Source organism: Hippocampus comes, unplaced genomic scaffold (assembly GCF_001891065.2).
Source record: "Hippocampus comes isolate QL1 unplaced genomic scaffold, H_comes_QL1_v1.1 scaffold68, whole genome shotgun sequence".
In the NCBI taxonomy this organism is placed as follows: Eukaryota; Metazoa; Chordata; class Actinopteri; order Syngnathiformes; family Syngnathidae; genus Hippocampus; species Hippocampus comes.
Genome location: NW_017805625.1, coordinates 883,112 through 903,861, shown reverse-complemented (window position 1 = coordinate 903,861; position 20,750 = coordinate 883,112). Strand labels below are relative to the sequence as shown.

General features: G+C 43.9%; 2 protein-coding genes across 3 annotated transcripts; both read right to left on the bottom strand.

Moving 5' to 3' along the window:
* Positions 1–2,478: 2,478 nt before the first annotated feature.
* LOC109522118 (globoside alpha-1,3-N-acetylgalactosaminyltransferase 1-like) lies at positions 2,479–5,383 on the bottom strand. 2 transcript variants are annotated; one of them, XM_019880414.1, is made up of 3 exons: positions 4,936–5,383; positions 4,270–4,332; positions 2,479–3,700 (listed from the first exon to the last, which is right to left on the bottom strand). In XM_019880414.1, exons 1-3 carry the CDS (start codon positions 4,967–4,969, stop codon positions 2,742–2,744), a joined length of 1,056 nt encoding a protein of 351 aa, XP_019735973.1. In that variant the 5' UTR covers positions 4,970–5,383; the 3' UTR covers positions 2,479–2,741. The 2 variants fall into 2 exon arrangements, with proteins under 2 accessions (XP_019735973.1, XP_019735974.1); XM_019880415.1 differs by lacking the exon at positions 4,936–5,383 and adding an exon at positions 4,508–4,912.
* A 543-nt stretch (positions 5,384–5,926) lies between these two features.
* On the bottom strand, positions 5,927–17,413 carry pcsk1 (proprotein convertase subtilisin/kexin type 1). Its single transcript, XM_019881401.1, has 14 exons — positions 16,781–17,413; positions 15,560–15,664; positions 15,347–15,469; positions 13,185–13,331; positions 12,859–12,935; positions 12,511–12,599; positions 12,100–12,272; positions 11,638–11,850; positions 11,281–11,381; positions 10,964–11,197; positions 9,174–9,331; positions 8,942–9,075; positions 8,581–8,742; positions 5,927–7,615 (listed from the first exon to the last, which is right to left on the bottom strand). Exons 1-14 carry the CDS (start codon positions 16,967–16,969, stop codon positions 7,214–7,216), a joined length of 2,307 nt encoding a protein of 768 aa, XP_019736960.1. The 5' UTR covers positions 16,970–17,413; the 3' UTR covers positions 5,927–7,213.
* Between the last annotated feature and the right edge of the window lie 3,337 nt (positions 17,414–20,750).

Below are 20,750 nucleotides of genomic sequence, written 5' to 3'. Positions count from 1 at the left end.
CCAACATATGCACCAAATTTGAACGACAGATTAATTTTTACACCACATAAATCGTTTGTGATACAAATTATCTCTGCGAATAGCTCCAGTCCTCCACCATTCCTAACTTAACTGTTAACCGTGTTGTTGAATTACAATTTCTCTTCAACCATCGCAACCGCATTCCATTCACGCCAGTGCTCTTCATCTCGGATTGTGCGAGGAATCCAGAGTCTCCGGGACAAAAAAAACCCAAAAAACATTTGACGCAGACGTGTGAACGTGCACAACTTTACTTTTCTTTTTTTTTTTTGTTTAGTTTGCATCTCCTCTGCCATGCTCTAGTTAAAAAAAGCAATCCCGCTTGATTCTTCCTGCTGAGTTACATTTTCATCCTGTTTCTGATCCTGTCTCTGGACTAAGCGTATTTACTCGCAGTTGTGACATTTGTGCCATATACTGTATGCATCGCGTCATAAGCTTCCCCCCAGGCCTTCGTTAACAGCAAGAAAACCACATGACGTGGATTAAAGCAATAATTCTTGAAAGTGCTTTGCAACATGCCATGAAAGGGTGCACTCAGCATGGATCGGATAGCCCGAAAGACATAAAGCGCCCCGTGTGTGAGGCAAATGGGAATCAGGTTCTCGGAGTTATCCGAAGTTCACCTCCGACTTCACTCCACGTGGCGATCTGGCCCCGAGGACGCATTCTCTTGGCAGTGGGAAGGACCCATCTGCTGTCTTTAAACCCTCCCTTTCTGACTGTAAAACGCGTGGAAACAAATGTAGACCAAAGGGGCGTGAGCAGAAGAAAGAGTTGCAGATTTATTTTGTGGCGTCCATCGCCATTTACCCTTTTCTTCGCTTTCAAGAGCGGGGAGCTTTTCAACGTTTTGTTGAAAAGCTCCTCACCGGTCCCACCGTCATTGTTTTTGCCGCAGTCAAAACACAGCAGCTGATAAAACACGTGTAGCCTGGAGGAACAGCATTTGGTATTTAAAGACCTTGAAAGCGCAGTGCTTCCAGTTAATGATTGTCCATTGAGGGGGAAAGTGTGCACTGACACTGTTGACTCTTATCGCCGCCGACCACAAAGCCACTAGAAGAGTATCTGCGAGGCTGACATTTAAAGGGGCATTTCTCTTTTTTTTTTTTGTCCTCTTTGGATTTTAGTGAGCATAATAACAAGCGAGTGAGACACGCTACGTTTGCAGTCGTGCAAGGGGGTTTCGAAACGTGAGTCGCTTGTAGTGTTTCATTTGTTGGCTTACAAATCGCAAAAATGTGTTGAATAAAAAATATGCCAAAATGGGATTATTTGTATGGGTTTTTTTTTGTTAAGTCCAATTAGGGAAAGTAGGAGATCCTCCTGTGGCCCGGTGGTCGAGTGGTTATGTGTTGACCTCACAGTGCAGTGGTAGTGGGTTCGATCCCGGCTCCGGCCTTTTTGTGTGGAGTTTGCATGTTCTCCCCGAGCCTGCGTGGGTTTTCTCCGGGTACTCCGGTTTCCTCCCACATTCCAAAAACATGCATGATGGAACACTCTGAATTGTCCCTTAGTGTGAGTGTGAGTGGGGGATGGTGTGCCCTGCGATTGGCTGGCAACCGGTTCAGGGTGTCCCCCACCTACGACCCGAAGACGGCCGAGATAGGCTCCAGCTCCCCCACCCCCCAAACCCAGCGACCTTTGTCAGGATAAAGCGGATCGGAAAATGGATGGATGGATGGAGATCCTCCTGCAAAGTTGACTCAATTGATTTAATAGTGACTTCATTCACTGAGAGCGGATACAATATGAGTACAAGTATATGCTTATTTTTATTGGTTGTACTAGAATTGCAATCCAACACAAATAGGATCCAAAATGCTTGGAAACAAATATTAAATTTGCCTTTACAAACAAAACAAACCCGAGCTCATCCTTGTCGTCGGCCATTTTCATCGCTTATGTTTGAGAGGAGAACGTCAACTTTGGGTCTCCAAGTCCGACCTGCTTCGGCACTTTCAAGCAGCTGTCGCGAGTGAACGCGGCACAAAAACAAATGAGACCACATCAACTCAACACCGGTGCTTTTCTCTCTTCTTGGCATCGAATGCATCACATTGCCTTCCCAACGAGACCAGCCTCATTTCGGGCACGGCCACAGCCAGGCCCGAATCCCACCAGTTGTACTCCGGCGAAAGCACGCACGTTGGCCGGTGAGTAATCAAGTATCGGTTCAAGTAGCTCTCTTCGCGGCTGCCGGCCACGATGCCGTTTGCCTGGTCCTTCAGAAGGGGATGTTGTGCCCTGCGATTGGCTGGCAACCGGTTCAGGGTGTCCCCCACCTACGACCCGAAGACGGCCGAGATAGGCTCCAGCTCCCCCACCCCCCAAACCCAGCGACCTTTGTCAGGATAAAGCGGATCGGAAAATGGATGGATGGATGGAGATCCTCCTGCAAAGTTGACTCAATTGATTTAATAGTGACTTCATTCACTGAGAGCGGATACAATATGAGTACAAGTATATGCTTATTTTTATTGGTTGTACTAGAATTGCAATCCAACACAAATAGGATCCAAAATGCTTGGAAACAAATATTAAATTTGCCTTTACAAACAAAACAAACCCGAGCTCATCCTTGTCGTCGGCCATTTTCATCGCTTATGTTTGAGAGGAGAACGTCAACTTTGGGTCTCCAAGTCCGACCTGCTTCGGCACTTTCAAGCAGCTGTCGCGAGTGAACGCGGCACAAAAACAAATGAGACCACATCAACTCAACACCGGTGCTTTTCTCTCTTCTTGGCATCGAATGCATCACATTGCCTTCCCAACGAGACCAGCCTCATTTCGGGCACGGCCACAGCCAGGCCCGAATCCCACCAGTTGTACTCCGGCGAAAGCACGCACGTTGGCCGGTGAGTAATCAAGTATCGGTTCAAGTAGCTCTCTTCGCGGCCGCCGGCCACGATGCCGTTTGCCTGGTCCTTCAGAATGAGCAAAGAACACCCGAGAGCCATTCTGTACACGTCGAGAACCAGCCCGCCGTAAAGCTCAGAGGTGTAGTAGTAGTCACCTTCGTCATTTTTCACGTAAGCCGATGACTCTTCGTTCTTTTCATAAGGAAGCGCCGTCCGCGGCTTGCCGAAGAGTTCGGGGTGCAACGTGGCAACCAGCTCGCCAAGTATTTCTTCCTCCACCGGAGCCATAAACTCCTGGTCAATGTCAGCGCAGAAAATATACTCAACCTCCCTGCCAATTTGGTTTTTGATGGTGTCAGCCAAAATGGGCATACGACGATAGACCAACTTGTCCCAGCCGGGGAACTCGGCAACAGGAAGCACCTTCAGCTGTCGTCCGGGCCCCAACTTGATGGGGGGATCGAACGTACGAGGATTATCAGTGAGAATATAGTAAGTGACCATCTGATTGGGGAGGAAGTAGATTTCTGCCGAGGAGATGAAACGCCTCACGTGTTTGGCATAGGTTCCCACCACGAGGGAAAGAAGGCCTATCCGGATTTGTTGGTCTGCAAATTCAGTCCTTCGCCGGACCGAGTTGCGGTTGTCACCCCAAACCAAAGGAGCGCCCCAAGGAGTCTGCACGGGGCTTTGGAGCACTGCCGCATTGCCGTTCTCCGTTTCTCTCCTTTCTCCTCCCGTGGCCAGTTCCATGGAGCGAAAGTAAGGATGAGGGGACTTCACATTGCCACCAGCCTTCCGACCACGGAGGAAGTCTGAAGAAATCAAATGCACACAGAACCTTGTAACGCTAAGACAAACCTTCGGAGAACTCAACACTTTATGGAGCCCGCTTTGAAATGTCAGAAACATGATTGCGCTTTTCTGCTTGAATAGCGTACAACCAGTACATTAGGATTTTACTACATTATCACAGTCACAATTTGTACAGTATTACGGTAGAACAAGATGCAGGGAGGGATGGTTTCTGACTAAAGTTGAGGTGCCCTTGAGCAAGACCCCGCCCTACCCCTCCCCTTCTCCACACAATCCGAGCTCACGTGCCGTAGCTCTGTTCGCGTGCCCCTTCTGACATTTCTCCTTGCATTCCTGCACGCGTGTGATCTGATGTCTGCGTGGCGAGCAACACAAAATACAGCTGAGTCGAAGGCCGCGGCTGAGGTTCAAACCCAGAAACTCACAACAGTGATTAAGATTTGCTCATCAGAGTCACGCTGCTGCCCAAATTGAATTTCCGTGCAAGGGATTATGATGGATATAACTTTTCGTGCATTTCATGATCTGATACGGCATTACAGTCGAGCAAACTCCCCTGCACACTTACATACGAGAAGTGACAGTAGAACACAGGACAGGAGCAGCTGTATCCTGGACACTCTGACGGCTCCTATATTTGCAGGATCAACATAGAAATGTGCACATTTTACACAAGAGGCTGCACACGGAAAACAAAGCCCATTAGTTGCTTTCTCTCTCGTCTTGGGTGGAATGAAAAGAATGTACTGCTCAAGATATGGCTCCCCCGTGGTGGAAATGTGGCATGCTGCATCAAAGAATATTACCAACACAGCGCACGTCTGCTGTTTGTACACATCAAATGCTGTACTCGACTCAGTTTCACAGACGACTATAAATGGGTATGATGTTATACAACCGCCTATGGTTTGGGTGTTTTATCTGAAATTCCTGAAATAATTTCACTCGGTCGAGTCTGAATGTGATTTAGTCGCTGCAAATGAATGCCATGAGACCAAAACAACAAAGCGCAGTTAAGTAAATGCAGACGTGTCTTCGAGCGGGGTCCACATGATTTAATGCCCAAAAGGTCTTGAACTAATCAAACGTCGAAAACATGTTATTAGATTCCCCGACACGTTTCCAGCAGAATACGTGCCGTTCGTGATGCCTCGCGTTTACACGGGCGCAGGTCGAGCAGGTTCTGACGGAAGCCGAGGAGGTGGAGCAGAACGCTGACGGAGGTTGGACTGACCTGTGGCTGGTTTGCAGAATGGGAACAGCGCCATGCCGTGACCCGCTCGTGGATAAACACACAAACGCTTTGCCAAAAAAAAAAAAAAAAATCGCTCTCTTTTCTTTGTCACTCGGTGTTTCTCCCAAGCTATTTGAAACGTGCAGCTTTCCGGTTATTTTTCTTTAACTCGAACCCCCTGTTCTTCTCTCGTCCGTCGCCTCACTTTTTTTCCCTTCTCTCCCGAACGGTCTCCTCCTCCCCCCATTTCCTCAAGACTCCGCAGTTTCCATTTCTGCGGTGAAACCAAAGAAACCAGATGTATGTGGAATTTGGGCAATGAAAACAAGTAGAGGGGCTGCTTCGAATAAGGCAGGGTGACTAAGCCACGGCCCGCGGGGTGTTTGAGGCCCGTCAACCTTTTTTTTTTTTGGTCTGTGGCACATAATAAAAAAATAACTTTTGCTATGGGATAAAAAAAAAATAAAAAAAGGTGGGGGTGGGCAGCGTTACTTGTGTAGATGTCGAAAAAGTCTGTCTACTACACAATGCTAAACATCTTCATATACAAAGTCACCAAAAAAAAAAAAAAAACAACAACAACAGCTAAAATAGTGACATAATGTCTCTGATAACACTGTGTGTGTTTCAGAAAAAAATGGCTTCCTCCACCTCCTGCTTAGTTTCAAGTTCCAATTTGTGAACATGCAGTGCCCTCCGGAATTATTGGCACTTCTGGTTAAGATATGTTCTTTAGCTTCTAATACATTTCTAATGAAAATCAGTTTTTTTCCTTCATAATTTAAGAACAGAATAAAAAAGAGGAAAATCCAACTTTTAATTCAAGTGCATTTATAAGAGACCAAGGTCTAAAGTGGAATTCAAAACGCTAAACCTTCATGCTACTTCAATGCCTTCACATTTTGTTTTTTTTTACCCAAATCCGTCAGTGTTTTTTTTTTTTTTTTTTTTTTGCTGCAGAAATCAAACGGTGCAAGAAAATCCACAAGAGGTTAATTTGCAGTTTATTTAACGATAAATCTCTTATTTTTTTGTACATCCATGACAGAAATTGCAACATAATATTGATTTGTGCAAACAATTCGGAACGGAAGCATCAGCCAAAAACAAACAAACAAACATAAACGAGCAAAATTTCAGCTACGCTCTCGAGGTAATTTACAATGCAGCATTTTCCCCAAATATCATCCTTTTCCTTTCGCCTGATTGGCAGGGAAGCGGGGCTGGCAGTTTCACACTGGGGTATAGAGACTCTGCATGAAAGCTCACTCGGTACAAATAAAAAATAATTACATAAAACTTGCAAAAGATGCTTTAACCCTTTCAGGGACAGCGGTCACTACAGACACAACTTATCATGTTACCAGGTTACAGGTTATCATTATTGGTGCATGAAAGAGTTAAAATAGCTCACTACGTGGAGATGAATGCTGCTGTCCTGTAATAGTAACAATAATACAACTTGAATGCACTGCAGACAGATGAGCTTGCAGGTTGTCAAGCAAAGTCTCTATCCCACAGCTGACGTTTCCTATCAAATAGGTCCTGTAGTACCAGAGTAGTGCTTTCAGTGAAATGAGTACTGCAACACAAAGAACGGCTTATATTTGACAAATACGGTTACAGATGCAGAACAATCAACATCTCTTTTCACTGAAAGACACAAAAGCTCGAAAACCATTCGGCCGTGTTCCTATTCTCGCCACGCTGATGTTGCGCTAATCAAGCGAAATCAACTGTTTTCGGGTTTTATATATATTCTTTCCGTAAAATATGAGAATCCTTAGAAAAATACGTCTTTGAATGCAGCATTGCAGTTTGAGAAAATAAAAATGCAAAAGAAGGTTACGTTGTTTTTGTATGATTTTTTTTCACTTAGTTTAAACATGTAGCTACTCTTAATTGTTTTGTTTTTCCAGAAGGGAGGCCAGAGCTTTAAATAGTCAGACAGAACAGTTGTTCTCTCTGTGTTGTTTCACCATATAGTAGAATGTATGTTTTGTCAACATAGGCTTTGAGAAAGGTTTGTGGATATCCTGAGAATAAGTCACCGGTTAGCAAAATAAATAATATATATATGACATAGAGAGTAAATATGGAGGATTTGGGGGTCAACCTGCAGAACCCAATATAAGACCTTTGAGGTCCTTTTTTTTCCCCTTATATTCCCAATTTTATTCTCTTTTCATTTTTTTTTTTTTTTGCCACATCCCTCTACTTCCCAACCAATACACAAGCACACTGTTGTATCCTCTCTCGCTCTCACTTGCCGTCTCTCTCATTTCTGGTCATCATCTATCATCTGAAACAGGGCCTGCAGCAGGCGGTCATCTCTATGCCTGTATGGCTTGGCGCTGTAGAAGCCATCGCTATAGTCACTGTAGACACTGTGCCCCGGGCCAGCGTACTTGTCGATCATGTCCAGAGCTTGGTACAGCTTCTGTGGGGGGATTCGCGTTGCCAGGAGGGAGGACCCCCTTCCAGGATGCTGCCTCCCCCCGGCTGTTGGGGGCTGCTGGACGGTGGGGCTTTGCCTGTTGAAGGCTGTCTGCAGGAGATGCAGCAAGGCCTGTGTGGGGGAGTATGGGGGCGTTGCTGGCTTTTGGGCTTTCTTGAGTGCGTCAGAAGCAGCTAAGGCTTGTGTTTTAGTCTTCATAGGTGGAGGGGCCCGAGTGGGTTCCTGCATCGCCAAACAGATGAAGAAGATGGAGTAACAGGTCAAAAATGCCCTCAAAAGGGTGCAAAAGAAATGAAGGACAAAATTCAAGTTATACTCGCTCGATTTTTTTAAAATGAAGCTTCAATTACTTTTGCATTTTTGCCTTTGGGTTCTCCTCTCTTAATGTGACATTTTGTTTTGATTACCATCTTAAGGTTAGTGTTAGATGATAACGTAGTATCGTGAAGATGGCAAACGGATGTTAAAACGTAGCAAATGCAACAGTGTTTATTCCACAATGTAATCTATTTCTCTATTTTTATTTGTCATTATTTGTCATTTTTTTTCAACTGTTATCAGGACTAAAATGTCTTGATAATTTTCCTGTTTTTTTTCTGAATTCCTTCTTTTGTTTTTTTTTGTTTTTTTTACTTGTGTCTCGTGACATTAATGAGAGAAAGCATCAGATGTGCTGCGGGAAATTAATCCAGTCTCACTTAGGTGATACAAAAAAATTATTTATTGACTCTAAATGATGTAGTTATTTGTCAGTTATTTATAGCGGTGCCATCTATCCGTAATTAACGTGTGGCTGTAACATTGGCAACATTTTTTTTTGTTTGGTGGTATGCCGTGAGAGTTTTTCGACAAAGTGTTAAGCTGTGTGTATTGGCATAATCAAATGTAATCAAATGAAATGTTATGTAATTTGTCAAGCAGTAATGCCACGGTTACGGTGAGTCTTAATTCAAAACACTACCCTCCACCAACAACAAAATGACTATCATGCTGCGTTTAAAACATTTTCATTCATCCGTCAAATTCAGTTATAAAAGATGCCTTTTTCAAATAACCCCAAGATCTAATTACCGTGTATTATTTGAACAAAGTCCTGCTATTTATTTATTCTTTCAATGAAACCCAATGACACTTCGGTTGCAACAAGTGGCAAGTGGTTGTTTAGCCTTCAACGTGCTCATGCTTACCACCATCATGTCATCCATATGTTCCACACCACGCCGGTCATTCTGCACAGCATTGTAGGGAATATACACTCGAGGCTTCTTTATGTGCTCCGGCTTCTCGGATGTTCCGTGGAGAATCAGCTTCCAGCTCAAGATCCGACCCTCATTCTCCATACGGCCCGACTGTTTCAACAAAAGAGGATTAAGCTCAGGAGGAATAGACCAAAACGCCAAACATCATTCCTTTGTCGGTTCTAATTTTCAAAAGGGACACATTATCTGGAGCATCTGTTTGGAGATCAATAATCGTAACATTTCTGCTGTTTTGAGCTGAGCAAGTTTCTTTGTAGATGGTTGCTAAGGGCTTCAGGCCATCACTCACGGTGTCAGTTATCTTGATGGTCCAAGTACCAGAAGGGTCTTCACCCCATGTGTGGACAGACATGAAATCCCAATTTCTAAAACCGTTGGAGGACGTGTCACGCTCACGCTCAGCGAGCAGCACTGTGCTGGTGCCTGTGGGGGGAGGGGGGAAACTTGGTCATTTCACACACATGGATTGTGTTCGCGTATATTTTTGTGTGTGTGTGTGTGTATCTGTGCACTTATCTCACCAGCTGGTGAGGTAAGTGTGATATGGAGATCGCCTCTCCTGGTGTATTCAATGCTCGCCTCCACCTGCACATGCTCCAGTGAGCCAATGGAGTTCTCCTGCCCCGCGCAGGCTTTAGTTGGAATCTCTATGGTGGTCTCCCCTGCTGCTTTCAAATTCCTGTGGGATGCATTAAAATAGCAGAGAACATTAGATGGAAAAAAAAACAACTCCATGGTGATAGAACGCTGTCATATCTGCTTGGTGGTTTACTAATGGGTTCTAATTTTGAACCGCAGTCTTCAAACAACAGCATTAGCAAACAATAAAAAAAAATACTGCACACACAGCTAATGAGGTGAGGGATGATGTTAAGATAGCAAACGGCTCCATGGTCAAGCCATCTGAACAATGTTGGGACGAGGGTGGGGGGGGGGGTATGGCAACGGGAAATGCATGAACATACTGCATGTATCTTGACTGCTGGGGTATTCTTTTTTTTTTTTTTTTTTAATGATAGAAAATTAGTGTCCTCTTTTCTAAAAGAGTTCAGAAATGTTTGAGAAACGTCGGCTGCAAAAATCTTGGTGTACAGCAGGAGTTGGGTATAAGACCACTAAGCATTGTCAGAAATTTGTAGTTGTTGCTATTGAGTCCGAGAATCCAAAAGGAATCAGGCACAAAGGAAATTCAATAAGGCATGTCAGATGTGGTCAGTTAAAGCAGCTGCGTGTTGATGGTATGACATAAACATTAATTTGCTTCAACAACAAAGGTCATTAGAACAGACTGCTTGAGTTGTGTCACTAATCCCCAAATAATTCAAAATGGAAAAAAATTTCTGTTAAAAAAAAACGGCAGAATGCTTCGTCTGTTGTATTCTTTTCGGCAGCTTTGCATTCTCTGCCAGGATTTAAATCATTTTTGGGAATTAGCAATTAGCATGACCTAGATTTTAATGATCGCAGATGTCATAGAAGCTTTCCAATTCATTTTCCATGGCACCAACAATGCTCTGCGGATTTAGTCTCATTGTTACTGCCGCCACTATCGTCAGTGAGCAACAGATGCGTCTTGACTAACACAGATGGTTTAAGAGATCTTTGTTTGACCCAAAACTCTTTTCGTTTGGGTCTTTGTGTGAGACACGTTCAAAGTCAGCTGAGTTTAGATACGAGTCACGCAATTCATAATCTTTACCTCCTGCTACAGAATCGTCGTTCACATCTCAAATACGGGTTGATCACAAGCCCGTGCTAACGCAGCAGTAAATTATGTTTACTGTAAATATTCTTATGGAAAATACGCTTCTCGGCCATGAGTATAAAATAATAAAACGGAAAAACAGAAAGTACTGCAATACCTGAGCATGCGCACTTGTGCGTGCTTGCGTGTTTGCTGCTGCTGCTCAAACCTCAAAATGTCAACATTTCGTAAAAAATATGTGTATGAAAACCTCTTAGCTTCTTAGCTAAGCAATAGGCCATGATCATAAATAAACAAGTCGGGGGTGGAAAAAAAGTACGGCTGTAACCGAGCGATGCTGCCTGCTGGTAGGAACCTTAAAAATGCAGTATGTCGTGACGATAAACTGATGACCCCTTGAGTTGGCAATATGCAACTGCACAGTCCTCAAAGATAAGATGACACCAAAATACCACAATAGAAATCTGTGCCATTTGAGTTTCAATTTTGGACATTTTTATTTCTTGAAAATAAAATCTGTGTTCTAAATTCAAGTTCAGATGGCGCAAATCTACTTCCATAGAGTCAGTCCAATTGGTTAGCTACTTCCTTGATACATTGACTTACCTGGGCTGGAAAGAGTCATCCCTCACAATGCATTGCTTTTTTTCTGGCACATGCTTCCACGTAGCAGGGTCAGCGAGGTCAACCAAGGCTTTGGCATTGAGAAGTCCAAAACCAAAGCGGCTGTTGACCATGAGACCCGCTCCATTCCTCTTCCAACCTGGATTATTGGCCAAGGGATCGAACTCTGACGTCCAGACCACAATGTGCTGCAGGTCTCTCCAGGTCAGATCTGGACTAGATATGGCGTGTGGAATATCAATGAATATGCATATATGAATATTAGTTCTCAATCATCTATCATTCGTAGGCTTGCCTACTTTTGTTCCAGTGCCAAGGCAAATATTCCCGCAGCTAGCGGTGCGGACGCAGACGTTCCGGTGTGAGTCTGAGTGCACTCATTGTGTAGATCAGCGCTGGTCTGAAAGGACGGTAGACAAACAAATGAAACTCAATTTTTTTTTTTAACGGAGCCCCTCATAATGTTAGAGGTGTGTCTCAATTGTAGCTGTTCGCATTACTCAGTACCCAAGGAATGGGTTGCCAACTTCCATTGCTCCATTTTAGGTACATTCACTGCCATTGAAGGCAAGAGTTTCATTCTTAAAAGCGTTTTCTACAGGTGTGAGCCAAATACAGGTTTGCCAATTGCCGGTACAGAGCGTAAAAGTACTCACAATCCTCTGGTCTGTGTAGTCTCCACTGCTGTACGCTGTAGCCAGTGTGGAGGAGCACTTTTCAGCGTACCACGGAGACAAGCCCTGCTGGGAGGCGCTGCTGATTGAGATAGTGTAGATGCTGTCTGTGTAGCCATCACAGTCACAGTTATCCCCCTGGCGGCCACCGTTACCTGATGCCCAAACAAAGATTGAGCCCTTCCCGCCTCGGCCCTGGAGAAAGGCACGAAGGACAGCAGTGAAGCAAGAAATGAGACGTTTGTTTTTGTGTCTGCCATGGATTATTTCTAATGCAGAGGAAAGATTTCATCCAAGGTATCCTGTCCTCTAAGTGAGGCGGCAAAGCATCTTGTCATTATTGATTGTGTTCTATTTGATTCCCACCAAGGGCGGATAACAGAGCCCTGAAGGAACCTCGGTGTGACATCTTGCCAGCTCAGTAAAAGCTGCCTAATGATTCACCTTCTGGATGCCGTATTCAAAGGCTTTTTGAGCCAGACGACCTGGACCCTCGACGGTTTTGCCATCGTCATTGGGTCCCCAACTAGCACTGTAGATGTCCACGTGCTCTGGATTGAAGCCGATCGAGCTGGCCTCGATGGCATCCGTCACAATCCCATCCAGCATACGAATGCCTGAGTGGAAGGAACCGAGAATGTGAAGCCGAATGAAAAGTAAGATCATTTTTGTAAGATGTTCTACATCCTAAGACGTAGGCAACAAGTGGTATTAAAAATCTGGTCTAAAAATATTGTCGACCCCCAAATCTCCCGATTTGTGGAAAATGTAAGACTCGCAATCAATTACTGTCAGCGTTCATCATTTTACATACATGCTCGGTAATGTCTCAATGAAAAAAGAAAAGCCTCTCACCTCCAACTTTGGAATTGAAGGCCACGCCAACGCCGCATTTATTGTTGTCTGCTTGCATGGCGATCTCACCGGCACATCTGGTCCCATGCCTGAGTGACAAGATCCTCATTATGTTGTGCAATTAAATGTGTTGTCGTTTTTTTTTTTTTTTTTTCGGGGACGGGGGAGGGGGAGGTCAAATGTTCCCGTCTAGATTCCAATCTAAATCTCCAGTCCAAGAGCTGTATCAAAACTTTCCACCTCCTCATGTGGAATATTGATTGATTCTAAAATTCCCTCATATAGAATCGTGGCAGATGTATACGGATCGGAAGTGATGCATGCAGAATAGCAGCGTCGCCAGCATACTTGTTTTCATTGGTGGCGTCGTATCTGGGGAACGGGTCGGCGTCGTTGTCATTGAAGTCATAGCTGGCTGCTGCATCCTTGAATAAAAATGACAGGCGATATCAGATTGTTAAAAGAAGTAAATCGAGAAGAAATCATTTGACGTTTCTCCTCAAACAGCGCAAAATTCAAATTGTATTTACTCGGTCACCATTAGCGCAGGTGTGAAAAAATCCGTCTAAATCAAAGCAAAAGTAGTCTTTGCTTCGCAAGGTGTCACCACCAGCGTTGCTGTGGAAACAGCAGAAGGAGACGACGGGGCGGTCTCCATGGTAACAACATCTTACATAGTTGGAGTAGATGTCTGTGTGATTCCATTCCAGTCCGTCATCCAGAACAGTGATGACCACCCCTCTGCCCGTGATGCCTTTCTGCCACACCGGGATGACGTGCAGGTCCAGCTTAGGCAGGGCCGACGACGTGCGTGTGTCTTGCTGCATGGGAGACAAGGACAAAAGTCAATGACTGCTTCTCCAGAACACAAAGCGCGTCGAAAAAGACTCTGTAAATGTTATCATGTGTCGTAAAAGGTTAGGCGATAAAAGCTTTTCAGCCAGTGGCAGTTATGGTCTTTCAAGACTGTAGTGTTGGATTTTTTTCTTTTTTGGCGTGGCTCAAGTCCACTCCCGTAGCCACTTGTTGGTGCGCTCTGAGGCTTTTGTGTTTTCCAGTACCTAATTAATTTAACGCTGAAGTGCGGGTCAACCTGCATAACTTTTCATTTGCCTTCTGTTTGTTCCCGCTAGATTATTTAGAAATCCGCCCCCAAAAGACTCTGATATTAAAAAAATTTGGGGACTCAAAAGAGTCTCTCTCGTTTACTCTCGTTCTCCTTGCGCGTGATGCACAGACGCTGCAGAATGCCACCGCAGGATGTGACTCATGCTTGTTGTGATGTATCGCATCTTTTCAACCCTCTTCTCAGCTCCTGAATTGCTTCTCTTTTAGAAACCTGATCCATTCTCTGATGTTGCATTTTTGTTTGGACCAACTATAGCAGAACCCCACTTCATGCAGGGATTTCTGATTTTTTAATACTGAGTGCTTGTTTTGTTGAAATTCCTTGTTGATGATCTGAACATGTTCAACAGCAGAAAGCAAAAACACACACACAGCAGACAGACACAGGCTCAGCCATGCGGGCAGGCAATGAGTCACAGCCTGATTAAATTTTCAGGCAAGGCATAATGGCATCTCACTCAAGTCTCCCCCTCGGTTGCTTTGCTGCGTTGCTCATCCCACTTCGTCACGCATGTAGCTCCGCCCACTCCAGAGGAAGCAAACATCGCATCTGCCAGCGTCACCATCCTCTGACCTGTCACTCCTTCATTCGTTCTCTTCGTCACCACTTTCCTTCACTCACGAATGTCCACGTTACAAGTGGAAATGGCTGTTGGTGTTGTTTTTGTGTCAGCTATTCTGCATGAAATGTATTTTCATGAATGACTCACAGTGCATTAAAGCGAGGAACCGATACATTAAGTGGCATTTTGAGTTAGTCATGCTACCTTGTTGTAGAAAAAAACAAAAGAGTTAAAAATGTTTTTTTCTTATTTTCCACAAATGTATGACTCATATTAGGTCACTGCAGGTCTGGAGAACCTGGCAGTTCAGTGGGCTCTCTTTACACCTTTCGGAAAGGCACTCACTGTGAAGCAGTACACATTTACGATAAATGTTCCCCAGCTAATGAGCTCAGTGGGTTGGTTTCTCCACGATGTGAGCCATTTAATAGCGAGTCGATCCAATCTGATACGCTGTTGATGCGCTGATCGCGGATTAACGTGAGTAAAGGCCTCATTCTGGACAACACCATCCAAAGTGGTCAAGCCATGGTCAGGATGGCCAAAGTAGTGAACATGTTGGTGATGGAAAACCCAGACGGGCGCACGTGGCTGTGAAAACCGACCGCTCTGTGTTCCAACTTGGCCTGAATGGGCCAAAAATCCCATTCAGGGGAAACTGGGAGGGGATTTAATGCATTGTGCTGTGCTCTGCTCCATCCTGTTGGATTATATTCTCTCCAGCTCATTCATCCCCACTCGGACAGCAGAACCAATTAAGCAAATGGATCTTTTGGCCACAATGCTTGTTTTATTCTTTTACGTGTTTGTTTGTTTGGTTGGGGTTTTTTTCGCTCCATCTTTCGTCTCCAATGTTAGCCAAGTGGGGAGAGAGCAGGTAGCATCATGCATTTATCTGCCCATGCAGCCTTTGAAAAGCTTCAGAACCAACTCTGGGGAAAACTGCGAAGCCATGAGCAAACAAAAAGGTTAACCAAACAACATGACCTGGCATATCAAGACGGATCGCAGGCGTCTTAAGCAGCAGAGCCTTCGACCACAGTATTCATGCAGAGACAAATTAACATCTCTCATGACAAACTCATGTGCCACAGTGACAGTGGTTGGGAATCACTGCTCTGTCAAGTCTTTCCTGGCAGACTCACCAGGTACCACTGCTGGTTCCACATGGGATCATCAAACAGCTTGTCTGCCGGGCAGTCCCTGCACTGCCCAATGGAAGCTCGCTTGCTGCGCCGTTTCTCATACTGCTGCTCTGCCCACAACACCTGCGGAAGAGGAGGTTACTCTGTGTCCAAGGTAGGACAGAATATATGTGCAAAGACTCGCCCAACTGAACATTCAAAGGCACTACTCACCCGATCATCCTCCGACAGCTGCCTGGTGACGTGCGTGGCGCTTCGCTTCATCCTGCGGGGATGTTTGCGATGTCTGAACAAGAAATGGTCCTTCAAGGCCCCAATCTGCACGGATCATATACAGTGAGGATGAATAATGATGGCAAACTATGCTTGTTGGTCTCTAGGATCAATTTGAGGCATCAGAGATTGAATTATTCTTGTCTCATCAGTTACAATTTTAACATTGTAATTCTATCCAAGACCGCAGCCCCAATACTTGCATGATATGAGAACCAAGATGATAAGGCTCTGTTGACTAGTGATGGGCGAGTATCGACACCAAGTATCGGTATTGGGCCGATACCAGCCTTATTTCAAGGCATCAAGAACTTGCGAAGAATGCCGATTGCCGTCACAGAAAAAAAATCTGACATCAAATAAGTCTTCCTTGCCAGTCGTTGGTGCTACACTGCTGCCGTTTGACACATAAGAGAGTTATCATATATTTGACAACGACAGAAAGGTCAAGTTCAGAATTATCTTGTCAGTGTGTTAATTTAAAATTGTATGTATCATAAACTTGGTATCGGGATTGTGAGTACTCAAATATGACTATTGGTGTCAGTCTGAAAAAAGTGGTATCAACCATCTCTAATTTAGATGAGCCAATATTTTAACAGTGTTATCAATGATTGTTGCTATTTACAGCTCTTTGGGACTGCATTGAAGAGTTTCCGTTCTCATGGTTACCTTTCTTTATTCGGTTCTACGTCATTAGTGCACACGACAGCCTGAATAATAAGGACGTTGTTTTACAAATGCATGATTGTGCCAATACAAGCTGGACATTTTTAGCCTTTGTGAAGACACCAATAAGCCATAATATTTACCTTTGATCTAGTATTTTTTTGTTTGTTTGTTTGTTTGTTTTGGGTCTCATTAAATTATTTGTGTGTACCTAATGTTGTGGCCAGTGATGTCTTACAAATAGTGCTGGAAATATCAATTCAGATGATGGCTGGATGGATGGATGGATGTTGTAGTGTACTGTTGGGCTACCATAAAAGCTATTATTTTTCCACTTAAACGCTCTAATCGGAGAAAGCAGAATTTTTACAAAGGTTATGAGATACTGACGCCTAATTAACGAGGGCGACTACAAAGATCTTCCATTGTAGTGATCACGAATCAAAATGAGAGTTTTGGTTTTAGGAAGTCCTTCAGGTGACCGGTGCCTACCTGTCGGACCAATTGGTAGTCCAGCTCCCGGGCGATCTCCGCCGCGGCATCCAGTCCACCCGGGATCTCGACGGCCCACTCGTTCAGATACTGTCTGTCCACGTAAGGCGAGCCCACGGAGCGTGGAATCACGGAAGAGAGGACGGCGAGAAAACAACACATCACCGCGGGACGACATCTCAATTCCATTTCAGAGGAAATTAAATCAGATGAGGGAGGTAAAAAAAAAAAAAATCACACAGCACAGGTTGGACGTTCTCGTAAAAACACCTAACTGGTAAATCTGTTCCGAGATTGGTGGTGATGTGCGATTTTTTTTTCCAATGCGCGTTTTTATCCCGTCAAGGAAACACTTAGTGATGGATCGAGAGTGCGCGTGCGTCTGGGTGTGCGCGTGTGCGTTCACGTCTGGGGGAGGGGTGTTCGATAACACGTCACGGTACAGATGCTATGACGTCAATCAGCTTCCACCTTCAGTGAAGTCTATTAGTTGGTGTCCCTCCAGACGTAGCGGGAGGTGAGCCTAAAAATATCCCAGAATGAGGAGCAGTGAAGAAAGAAGACATGTAGTAACATATAAATCAATCATGATCTGATGAGATTAATCTGAATTAAAGAAAAAACACGGATTCGTTTTTCTTTACGATCGTTGTACATGATGCGTTCACTTGCAACCGAAATCTGGATAAAGCTTTGAGATGTATTGGATTTCTTCTTCTTCTTCTTCTTCTTCTTCTTCTTCTTCTTCTTCTTCTTATTATTATTATTATTATTACTATTATTGTTATTCTTATTATAATTTGAACAGAGCAGGAATATCTGAAAATGCTTCATGATGAAGGTCTGCACTGTACCGAAAAGGCAACATAAGTAATAGCAAACAGCTGAGCTGTTGAGCTCAGCACAATCAAAAGGCCTGGACGAGCACAAGTTTGGGGAACGAAAGGAGCAGTATGACACAAACATGTACAACTGCTTGGCAGAGCAGTTTTTAAAATTGCAGAGGCACTGTGGTGATGTAGCAAATTCATGAAAACTCTTGTCTTTTTCCAAATAACCCCTTTTTCTAACGAACATTCAGCGGACAGCTCCACTTTGCTTTATTTGATGCGGAACAAATACCGTAAATGGCAGTCAATTCCAAATTTGTGCGATACATAACATGGAACCAATTTATGCTTTACCCAACAATATCTTTGGATCCATTTTTTTTCAAGTGGAAGAGGAAGTAAGCTCCACTAATAATGAGGATGCTGAGCTGGAGCTGTTGTCGGTATGGATGATCACACAGTGGAAGGTTGTCGCACAATAAAGGAGGGAGTCCATATCAGACAAGCTGTGTAGTGAGAGCAAACAAACATGGCTCAAAGGGCACAAAAAAACCCTCGTAATTGACATGTACAAAACAAGACAAAGGAGGGTGATGTGGTTCCAAAAGAGGGAGCTTCTCAATGATGCCGAATGGACTGTGTGCACATGAGAACATTAACCTCATCCAGTCAGTACTACATGCTTGTCAGTGTTATTCTTTAATTTTTTTGTTGTCTTTTATGTTTGCATGAGCTCCACTTTGTTGCATCTGCACCATAGAATGTGACAACAAAGGCTTTCCATCCTGTTTTGTGATGGTTCTAATGCTCTATGAATGAAGTTGATTGAGCATGTCAAAATTGGCCTCTCTTTTCACAGGCCTCCATGTACTGAGACACTACAAATGGCTCATGAAATGAGATGCGGTGCTTGGTTCGCTCCGCCGACACTTTAATAACTGGAGCAATGAACAAGTTAACGCATCATTTACGGTAACTTGACGTAATGTCAGCAGTCTGCCAGTACACTGTTAAAGAGTTTGACGCAATTGCTATGCGTTAGATTAGACTAGCTGCTGGAAGTTAGCACGCCTCCGTAGCCGAAATACGGAAATGATGCGTGCGTCGAGTCCATTAGATGTGTGAAGGCTCATACTGACTGATTAGCTCTGCTCATCTGGTGGTGAGCAAACACCTTAGCTCATGGTCAGCTATATAATCCACCTTTACCTAGCAACAGCTATTTGCTTTGAGAGGAGGCATTGCGAACACACACGCGCGCAAGCACGCACACACACACTGTTAGAAAGCCACAGAAAACAACAGCAAGATAGATACTGGCATTTGCAGCAGTATGTGGGCTTTTCATAGACCTATGTCTTCCTCATCGATTGCGGCATAATGTTTCTGTCAGATGAGAATGTGTGTGTGTGTGTGTGTGTGTGTGTGTGTGTGTGTGTGTGTGTGTGTTTCTTTCACAGTAATGGACTCAGATCACTCATGTGGGTTCCCCTTGACCATCCACAGAACAAAAACATCGGATGAGGTCAGGGGTGTGACTGCATTTTGCGCACTCAGTATGTTTTTTTTTCCAGTTCCGAGGTTGCTTATGGCTTGTGGATTGACGCACATGAAGCTGCAGGGCCCCTCGAGGAGTCAATTCAGTGAACTGTAAAGCACCCAAAATCAATTCAATGTGGTAAATGCGAGAAAAGACGTCATGTGCGCTTCCTGTGCCTTCTGCGTTTTTATGATCATCTTAGGTAAGAGTGAAGATTCTAAATTATCCCAACGATTGAATAATGTGCCCTGTGATTGTCTTGCAACCTGAAGGATCACAAACACCAAAGTGAATACTGGTGATGGAAGTATTTTGGTCATGCTGATAACTACGGAAGTTGAATGCATTTGCTAAGCACTGTAAATCTGCCGTGATGGGGAAAAGATGCAAAATTGAAACATTGGGTTCCATCTTCTTTTGTCAGCAAACTTGTACAATGTTGCACAAATGTCAAGTCCATCAGTTAATGGAGCGAAAATGTCATCCAGACTGGCATGTAGAGAGAGGAAATGGGACACTGATGTGACACAATGCATATGGTTATCAACAAGTATGAAGGTCAGGAAAGTGACGCTTTCAGTCTTGATGTCATGTACATCTGAACGTGGGGACCAACAGGATGTACCCATGAGGACTTTTATGTGTGTCATCGCAGCTCTTTTACGACACTGTAATATACTTATGCAGCTCCACATATGGTGTGCTGTATTATGTACAATAGACTGCATTCATTGTTTTAAGCAATATAAATCTGGTTGCCCTTTTTGTTGCTGATTCAGAAAATTACATCAATTTTCTTGAATAGGCTCGAGTTTATGAGATGCCAATATATTTGGCAATTACAGTAAATGGTTGAAAAGTGTTTGTGCTTTGATCTGATTGAAAATGTGTTGAGTGAACACGGGGTGTCATTTTCGGATTCAAGAACATCAAAATATCAAAATACCCTAAGTACTTTCTCGACACCCAAATGTGTGTCGACCAGTACTGCAATAATAGTAATAATAATACTGTAGTAATAATAAGAATAATAATGCTTTAGATTGAAGGTATTTATTTCATTCCACTAGAGGGCAGCATTGAATGACTACTGCAAGCGTCACCAATGGAAACACGATGACGTAACGATGACTCATCTTGTCCACTGGTTTGGGGCGTGCTATGTAAATACTTTGCTAGGGAAGGTTTTGAAAGGACATTGCTACACGATTAAGCATTCAGCTACTATTAAGAGCCCTCAGAGTGTTGGTAATTTGAGTAAGAGACGCATTGCTGTGGCTTTACAGATTATGTCGGGGAATTTGAAACAGCAATGTAAAAACAGTAGCACGATTCTCTTGATAGCATCCGAAACGTTGTTGCTTAACAATAATTAGCACATTCGAACTCTTATTACAAAAGTTTTTTCTTCCACTAGCATAACCTTAAAGTGTTTTGCTACAGTTTCGCGAGGGTGCTTTACAAAGTTTAATAAAGCCGATTTAGAGAAAGGAGAAAAAAGGGTGTTAGTGGGTGTGTCCACTAACATTGGTGTTGGTTTTTTTTTCCCTGTAGGAACAATGTGGTTTCAAATGGAATGAAATGGGCACTAGGTCGTCAA

Coding starts and splice junctions, on each gene's coding strand:
- LOC109522118 (XM_019880414.1), bottom strand. CDS start 4,969: ATGGCGCTGTTCCCATTCTGCAAACCAGCCACAG. Junction 4,333..4,935: donor ATTCTGCAAACCAGCCACAG/GTCAGTCCAACC, acceptor CTGCAAATATAG/GAGCCGTCAGAGTGTCCAGG. Junction 3,701..4,269: donor TCTACTGTCACTTCTCGTAT/GTAAGTGTGCAG, acceptor TGATTTCTTCAG/ACTTCCTCCGTGGTCGGAAG.
- pcsk1 (XM_019881401.1), bottom strand. CDS start 16,969: ATGGAATTGAGATGTCGTCCCGCGGTGATGTGTTGTTTTCTCGCCGTC. Junction 15,665..16,780: donor ACTACCAATTGGTCCGACAG/GTAGGCACCGGT, acceptor TGATCCGTGCAG/ATTGGGGCCTTGAAGGACCA. Junction 12,936..13,184: donor CAGACATCTACTCCAACTAT/GTAAGATGTTGT, acceptor TTTTTATTCAAG/GATGCAGCAGCCAGCTATGA.